This window comes from Acinonyx jubatus, chromosome B3, assembly GCF_027475565.1.
Source record: "Acinonyx jubatus isolate Ajub_Pintada_27869175 chromosome B3, VMU_Ajub_asm_v1.0, whole genome shotgun sequence".
Classification (NCBI taxonomy): Eukaryota; Metazoa; Chordata; class Mammalia; order Carnivora; family Felidae; genus Acinonyx; species Acinonyx jubatus.
The window spans coordinates 144,092,053-144,100,520 of record NC_069386.1 but is presented as its reverse complement, the minus strand read 5'-3'; the positions used below and the strand labels follow the sequence as shown (position 1 = coordinate 144,100,520).

The 8,468-nt window shown below is 69.7% G+C and overlaps 1 protein-coding gene across 4 annotated transcripts; it reads right to left on the bottom strand.

The window, feature by feature from the left end:
- Window positions 1-3,024: 3,024 nt before the first annotated feature.
- TMEM121 (transmembrane protein 121) lies at window positions 3,025-8,181 on the bottom strand. 4 transcript variants are annotated; one of them, XM_027066809.2, is made up of 2 exons: window positions 7,930-8,181; window positions 3,025-4,516 (listed from the first exon to the last, which is right to left on the bottom strand). In XM_027066809.2, exon 2 carries the CDS (start codon window positions 4,344-4,346, stop codon window positions 3,390-3,392), a length of 957 nt encoding a protein of 318 aa, XP_026922610.1. In that variant the 5' UTR covers window positions 4,347-4,516; window positions 7,930-8,181; the 3' UTR covers window positions 3,025-3,389. The 4 variants fall into 4 exon arrangements, with proteins under 4 accessions (XP_026922610.1, XP_026922608.1, XP_026922609.1 ...); XM_027066807.2 differs by lacking the exon at window positions 7,930-8,181 and adding an exon at window positions 6,427-6,528; XM_027066808.2 differs by lacking the exon at window positions 7,930-8,181 and adding an exon at window positions 6,423-6,510.
- Between the last annotated feature and the right edge of the window lie 287 nt (window positions 8,182-8,468).

Genomic DNA, 8,468 nt, shown 5'->3' with positions numbered 1-8,468 from the left:
AGCCACAGCAGACGCTGCATCGGGACCTGCGAGCTCTGAGGGAGCAGAGAACAAGGGGCCAGTGGCTGTCTCCTCTGCATCTGGCCATCACAGGCCACCTCAGGAACCAGAGAAAAGGCAGGCGGGAATGTCGCTGAGTCTGCATCTTGTCGCCAAGGAAGACTCCAGAGGACGGACACCCCAGGCCACGAGCCCACCTGACGCCCCAGCTCCCAGCCCGGCTGCAGCCGAGGCCGAGCAGTCAGGAAAGCAGTGGGTGCCAGCCACAGGCCTCACCACAGGTCCCACATCTGTCCAGATGCCCTCACAGACATAGGAAGGGCACGTGGGCCATTAAACCAAGTCAGGACAGTGTGGGGCCAGTGTCCTCGGCACTAAATGGTCTGGGGAGGCCAACTGAGGCCGAGGTGGTGCTGCGTGGACTGCTTCCCACCTCTGACACCGGATGTAAGGGCCTCACAGCAAAGCCGACCCCACAGAATGATCCCCATCACTGTCCCCCCACCCGAGGGCCAGCAGGGGTTCCTCTGAGAACAGGCTCCGAGGATAAGAGGTGACGCAGGTGGGAACCCAGTGCGGGTGGTGGAGAGAGGCCGGGGGAACCTGGAGCCTGTCAGAACCCCTCTCCTGCACAGCCCTCATGCCGTCCCTACCTGGTTCCACAGGAGGCACCGAGGACACACCCAGAGACACCAGTGGGGATGGGATGGGCCAACACTGGCTGGGGTGGGGGGAGCACCTAGCCCTCAGCCTCACCTGCCGCCCCACCCCAGACCACACCCCAGACCACACCCCCCCAAGACTGCACGCACACCCCGCCCCACCTGCGGGCTGTACCCCTTGCAGCCCCTCGAGCTTTCCACACCCGGCCCATGGCCTTTCTGGGACAGCTCCCCCTGCAGCGCCCCCCCCCTCCCTGCTCGACTCCAACACGGGAGGAGAGAGCCTCCCCCTGCTCCACACCTGGGCTCCCCGGGCTCAGAGAGAGGCTGCCAAGGTTGTGCAGGGGGAGGGGGTGTGGAAGTGGCCATTCTGGGAGCCGAGGGCAGGGCTGTAGTCAGGGTGTGATGGCATCTAGGGACACTGGTCCCCAAGGCCAGCTGACTGGGAAGCATTCAACTCCAAAAGCCAGACCCCAGGGAACCACAGGCTGGGGGAGAGGAGAGATGGGGAGGGGCCCAGTGGTCGGCCAGCCCTGCCTGAACTGCGGTTGGCAGGAAGGGGGCACAGAGAGGTCCCTGCTCTGCACCGCCAGCTCAGGGCCCTTCTGGGAGCTGTTGGTTACAGACAGGGACAGTGGACCTTGTCATCAGGCAGCACAGGTGAAACGCACTGAGCACGAGTCTGGCCCGCCACATGGCTCCACGATGAGGACTGGCCGGCCAGACGTGCCCCCTAACATAGCCCCTGTAGCCACAGCCAGGCGTCCTCCAACAGCCACGTCAGCAGCCCCGTGTGGCTCAAGGCAAAGGGTTCCCTCCCCTCCTTGGCCCGTGGGTGCCCAGGGCCACATCACAAGCGCACGGCACCGGGCAGAGGCCAGGTGAGAGGCCACCTGCGGATGGTGTCATGCACTCTCAAGTGACAGGTCAGGCAGCCTCAAGCGTCCTCTCCGCCCCACCAGGGCGCCATGCTGCTTGGGCCCGGCTGCTGGGGGCTCCATGGGTGTCTGTCCCCACCGGGCCCAGGGGAGGTGGGGCCAGGCTCCATGCTCCTGGCCTCAGGCTCCAGTGTCCACCTGATCCCACATCCTGCCCCTCCACCCCCCCCACCTTCACCCCTCCACCCCTCCAGTACCCCTCCACCCCACCTCACCCCCACCTCCACCCCACCCTCCCCCCCCCCCTCCACCCCACCCCTCCCTCCCACCTCCAACCCCTCCCCCCCCCACCCCACCCCCCACCCCACCCCCCACCCACCCTCACCCCTCCACCCCCTCCACCCCACCCTCCACCCCCACCCCCACCCCCCCTCCCCCTCCACCCCCCCACCCACCCTCCACCCCACCCCCTCCCCCCCACCTCCTACCTCCCCCCCACCCCCCACTCCACCCCCCACCCTCACCCCCCACCCCCCCTCCACCCCCCCCCACCCCCCCCCCTCCACCTCCACCCCCCCCCACCTCCACCCCCACCCCTCCATCCCACCCTCACCCCCCACCCCACCCCCCCCCCACTCCCCCCTCCACCCCACCCCCCCCCCCCACCCCCACTCCTCCACTCCACCCCCCACCTCACCCCCCCACCCCCCCCCCCCCCCCTCCACCCCCCCCACCTCCACCCCCACCCCACCCTCCACCTCCACCCCCACCCCTCCATCCCACCTTCACCCCTCCACTCCACCCTCCACCCCACTCTCACCCTCCACCCCACCTCCTACCTCCCACCTCCACTCCTCCACTCCACCTCCCACCTTCACCCCTCCACCCCCCCTCCACCCCCCCTCCACCCCACCTCACCTCCGACCTCCACCCCACCCTCCACCTCCACCCCCACCCCTCCATCCCACCTTCACCCCTCCACTCCACCCTCCACCCCACTCTCACCCTCCACCCCACCTCCTACCTCCCACCTCCACTCCTCCACTCCACCTCCCACCTTCACCCCTCCACCCCCCCTCCACCCCCCCTCCACCCCACCTCACCTCCGACCTCCACCCCACCCTCCACCTCCACCCCTCCATCCCACCTCCACCCCTCCACCCCTCCACCCCTCCACCCCACCTTTCACCCCACCTCCCACTCCCACACTGAGGAGAGAACCAGAGGCTTGGGGGCACTGCAGGGCCTCAGGTATGCAGAGACCTGGCTGAGGTACTCCAGGAAGCACAGAGTTGCAGGTGGGGACAGTGAAGCTGGAGCGGAGAGTGCCTCTGTGACAGCTGGAGCTCCTGAGAGTCCACCTCCGGAGGGGGCTCCTCGGAAGGGGGCTGGCCCAGACCCCTCACCTCCCGCTCACACTCACATCCCTCCTCCCACCACGTCCCGCTGTCAGACACTGGACTCAGGAAACAGGGCCGGGCGGCTTTGGATACAAAACTGTAAACACGAGTCTTTAAAATGACAGAGGCCTCCGTGGCCCCAAACTCTGAGCCAGAGGCCCCCACCAAGGGACCCCAAGGGACCGCACCTCCGCCCACTCTGTCCTCCCTTCCCGGCCGCCCCCCGCCCCCCACCGGCCGGCGCACTGGGCGCTGGGGGCAGGCTGGGCGCGCTGGGGGCCGGCTGGGGCGCTGGGCTGCGAGTCCGTGGTCCGAGGGATTCCTGAGATGAAGAAGCGGCCCGCGGCGCCCCCACCCCCCCCACCCCCGCCCCGGCCGGGGCACTCGCCAAACCTGGCCCTGGGGGGAGCCCGCCCCCACCCCATCCCATGCAAGCCGCGCGGGCCCCGTCACGTGCCCAGGGCGTCGCGCGTGGGCGAGGGCCCGTGGGGGCGGCCGGGCGGGCCGTGCAGCGGCGGGGGCGGTGGCACCGAGTTGCGCTGCGGCGGCGGCGGCTGCAGCTCCAGCGCGAGCGCGGGCGGCGGGAAGTCCCGCACCTGGCGGCGGTACTCGAGGAAGGTGCAGGCCTTGGTGGCCAGCGCCACCACGTTCTTGCCCACGAAGATGGCCGAGACGCGACTGTCGCGGAAGAGCGCCATGTTGGCGGCACGCGCCAGCACGGCCACCACGTTGACGGTGGCGAGGCTGAGCACGGGGTAGAGCATCATCTTCTGCGGCGCGATGTGCTCGCCCTGCATGCTGACCTCGCTGAGCGCCACGCACGGCAGCACCAGCAGCAGCATGTAGCAGTAGAAGAAGGTGAGGCCCTCGGCCCACAGGGGCAGCCCGGTGCGCGGCGGCTCCCACAGATTGGCCTGCATGTCCAGCAGGTCCAGCAGGTCGAGCGCCACCCAGAAGAGGCGGCCGCGCAGGTCCTCGCGCTTGCGGAAGGTGCGCACGTACTCCATGCGGTCGAGCGCCACCAGCAGCAGGAACAGGCCGGGCACGCACACCGACAGCAGCAGCGTCAGTGCCTTGCGCGCCACCGGGTCGGCCGCGCCCCGCCGCGCCGCCTTGTAGTTCTGGAAGATGAAGTAGAGCTTGATCTCCAGCACGAAGATGTACAGGAACCAGAGGATCATGGCGTAGCCGCGCTTGGCCGTGCGCACCTCGGCGCCCACCCACACGGCCACGTAGCGCAGCACCAGCAGGAAGCACACGTCGCCCACCAGCACGATGATGCACACGCCGATCTTGCGCGGGCCCTGGTTCTGCTCCACCAGGTACGCGTCCATGACCGCCATGCTGCCCATGATCACCAGCGTGGTCAGGCACACGTGGCGCCGGTCCGGGGGCGGCAGCACCATGGTCGGCCGCCGGGGCCCCGGCCTGGGCGCGCGTGGCCCCCACGCGAGGCGGGACGAGGCCCTGCGGCGGCGGAGGCGGCGGCGGCGGCGCTCAGCCCGCGGGCATGGCGCGACGGGACCCGTCCAGCCGCTCTGAGGGCGCCACCGCTGCCGGCCGGCGAGCTCGGAACCTGGGGAAGACCAGAGGGGACGGTAAGGGCGCAGCCCGGGGGACAGCCTCCTCCCTCCCCTCCCCCCGCCCCCGCGACGCGCTTCCTGCGCGGGGCGCTGTCCCCGCGCGGGGGCGCCGGGGGGCTTCTGTCGCACGCACGCGCCGGTGCGCTCGCGGGGACCCGGAGCCGGGAGCGGGGCCTCCAGGGGGCGCTGCAGCCCTGCCTGAGACCCGAGACCGGGTTCCCGCGGCCACCGGGAAGGAAATGGAACGGAAGTGGTTTCTCCCGGCCGCGCGCATCCCCGGGCCCCGGCGGTTTGCCCCTGCTGGGCCCACGCCGTCGGCCCTCCGGCGTCCTCTCGCCCCCGGGCGCCTTGCTGGGCGGGGAGGCGGGCCTGCGGCCTCAGCTCTGTGCGCTCCCGGAGCCCCCGAGGCCCGCGGGGGCCCAGGCCCGTTCCCTGGGCGCTGCGCCGGCGCTCCGGGCGTGTTTTCTGGTCCAGGACTGAGGGCATCCAAGTGCTGAGGATCCCCTCCCACAAGCATCGCCACCCCTACCTCGGCGGACTCGGTGCCCCCACACACCCGTCCACAGGCCGTGGACCATTCCCTGCCCCGTGTCACCAGGGCTCCCATTGCCTACGGAGGCTCGTGCCAGTGGCCGCCTGTCCCGCCACGTACGCTGCCCTGCTCCCCGCGAAGGGGTGGCCCTCTGCCACTCCCCCCCCCCACCCCCGCACCTTTGGGGCCATCTCAGGAAGCCCGCCCTGCGCTCTCGCCCACGGGGACCTTCTTTGCGCTCTGCAGACCCCTATACTTCTCACACCCTTGGCATTGTCGTGACTGTGCTGGTCAGAGTCCCACACCAGACTGGGTCCCCACACCTGGGCCCGCACCCGTCACCCACTGAAAGTCACTTTGCAGACTTACTTCCACTCACTTCCAGCCAGGCCCCCTCAGCCTGCCTCTCCCCTCTGCAGCACCCCTGGCCCTGGGCTCTGTTTACTGCCCTGTCTAGACAAGGACATAAAATTTAATGTCCCCCGTGCCTGTGAAGCCTGCCCCTAGTGACACCACCGCCCTCAAGACTGAGGAAGGAGGCCCTCCTCCAAATCCACACCCCCACTCCTGACCTCAACACGGCTGCTGCCCCACCCAGGGGTCCCTGCAGCCACACACAGGACCCCCCACACTGTGAGTTCAGACACCTCCAGGGCAGGGTTCCTTGGGGGGGGGGGGGGGTCATAGCACCATGTCCCTACCAAAACAGTGTCTGGAGCCCCTGCTCCCCACCCACACCACACCCTCACCCCATTTTCATCCACCAGGTGGGCACGCGTGACCCAAGGGGCCTCCTCCCACCCTGCCTCCTCTGGCTCCAGCAGCGGCCTGGGAATGGCCTTCCTCCCAGCCCTTGGCCAGGCCAAATAGCCAGAGAGCCGCTGCACCGCTCACCCCTCCCCATCTACTGCTTGGCCTTCTCGTTCCCTCTCTCAGCCACTCATCAAACCCGGGTTGACGATGCCAGGACAGACCCCATCCCCACGAGAGCTCGCAGGGGGATCCCCCGCCCCCGCCCCAGAAAGCCGGAGCCAGGGCCTGACCACCGCTCCCGCACACCCTGCCCGGCCTCTCCGTGGGGAGCTGGCCCCAGGCCCTCCTGCCCTGGCTTGTCCTGGGCCGGCCCTGCGGTCCCCCGCGTGCCGCCTGCCCGCCCCCTCCCCGAGCCGCCCCTTCGGTGCCCACCGATGGGGGCGGACAGGAAGGGGCCGCCAGCGCCGACCAGACCCAGGCTGCCCCAGACAGGCTGCGTCTCCGCCCTTCTGCCCAAGCCCGGCCCGGCCCGGCCCTGCAGTGCCGCTGCGCATCCCAGCCCCTGCGCCCGACCCCCCGCTCGCCCCGCTCGCACCCCCCGGCCCCGCGCCTACCCACCGCCGGCCCGCCGAGCCTCCGCGCCGGGCCGAGGCCGCGCTCCCTGCGCCGTGCTCGCTCCCCTCGCGGCTCTCGGCGCGGCCCCCGCCGAGGCCCCGCCCCCGCCCGAGGCCCCGCCCCGCGCGGTGGGGGTCCCGGCGCCCCGCCCCCCCGCAGCACCGGTTGCCACGGCGACAGCCCGGCGCCGCAGCGGTGCCGGCGACCGCTGGCCCCGGGGAGCTGGACACCGCCGGACCCGCGCGCCATCCCCGGGAAGCCCCTGCACCCTGCTTCACCCCACAGCCGGGTCTTCAGTCCCGCTCACGCCCTGAAATCCCGCTGCGGCCCCACCCAGGCCGCCCACCAGGGTGACCCCGCTCGCCCTCGACAGGCAGCCCGAGGACCCCGTTTCCTGCCGCGGAGCTGGTCCGGACGCGGGGCCGGGCTGACCACCGGCCCTGTGCAAGCGGCCTGTGGGGACAGTGCGGTGGGTGTCGGTGCCGCGTCCCAAAGAGCCCCGGGTCCCGGATCTCTCCAGCCTTCCTGGCTTCCTTCGGAGGGTGGGAGACAAGAGCAGCCGGTGGCCTTCGTCTTCAGCCGTCCAGGCGCTCGCTCGGGTTTGGAGGCTCAGGCTTCCTTCCTCCAACCCCGGTCACCACTGTGTCCTCACGGAGCCTCCACACGCACACCCCAGCCCCTCCGCCTTAGGGTGGAGGAGGGGAGCCCACCTAATGCCTGCTCTCCCACGTCCCACGTCCCTCCGACAGAGGAGGAGAGAAGCGTCAGAGAGGTGCAGGGGCACCGGGCATCCCCCTGATGCAAAGGGGTGAGGCACGACTCACACCAGGTCTGCTTACACTGAGGCCCTGAGCTGTGCTTGGGCCACACGGGTGATGCGGTCTGTGCAGGAGACTGGGGGACTGCCGCCCTCCCTCGGCACCGGGGCGGGGAAGTCTCTGGCCCAAGGGAAGCCAGGACCCCCGGCTGCCCAGGCCACCGACCCACAAGAAGCACAGATGAGGTGCTGTGAGAACTTACTGCAGTGAACCCCTCGGGGTGGCTGCTTGGGAGATACCAGCCCCCACATCTGCTTTCACTGGCAGGAACCTGTGTGGTCAGGACCCTGAAGCTGTCTTTGTACCCAGGGAGGGGCCCCAGACCCCTCGGGGTGGATCCTCTCCCCCAGAAGCCTCCAGAAGCCCCCTGCCTCAAGGCACAAAAGGCAATACGAAGGGAGGTGGGGAGAAGGCCCAGGGCACACGACCCCCACCGCCTCCGCCCCAGGGAGCACCAGCTGCACCCTGGCAGCCCCAGGAGGCAGAGGAGGGACGGGCTGCGTAGGAAGAGACCAGAAGCACCTCCCTGTGGCCTCCACTGTCGGGAAGGAGCTGCCCCCTCAGCCCCTGCAGCCTCTCCCCTCTGCCCTGCCCACCTCACCCTCACCCTGCCCACCTCTCCCACCTCACCCCTCTGCCCTGCCCACCTCACCCAAGTGCTCTAAAAGCCCAGTCCTTAGCCTCAAACCTGCAAATCTGCTCCGGGGCTCTGCACACCTCCTGCCCCACCCCCAGCGCCCTGGCGACTCTGCGCTGACCTCACAGCGCTCCCCCTCCTGGCTCTCCCCTTTGTGTTAACCTCGCCTGGGCGTGGAGGCGTGGCCCTCGAGGGTGGGCCCAGAGCGGGTGAGGACGGTTAGGACCAGGACGCCAGGGTGGCACCTCGGCTTCTGGCGGCCGCCAGCAACCCCTCCCCTTCCTTGGCTTGTGGACGCACCACTCCCATCCGCCTCGGACATCACGCGGCCTTTCCCTGTGCGTCTGTCTTCTTCTCGTGAAAACATGTGATGTTGGAAAGGCCCACCCAGTGACCTCATCCTAACTTGATGGCATCTGCAAAGTTCTCGTTTCCAAATGAGGCCGCATTTGGACGTTCCAGGGGTCAGGACTTAAACATATCTTTGGGGAGACATAGTTTCACCCGTGATGGACCTTCCCAACTTGCCAGTCTGACTGTGACCCCCTCACAAGGCGTCCCCATGGCCTTGACAAGAGGACCAAGCTCCC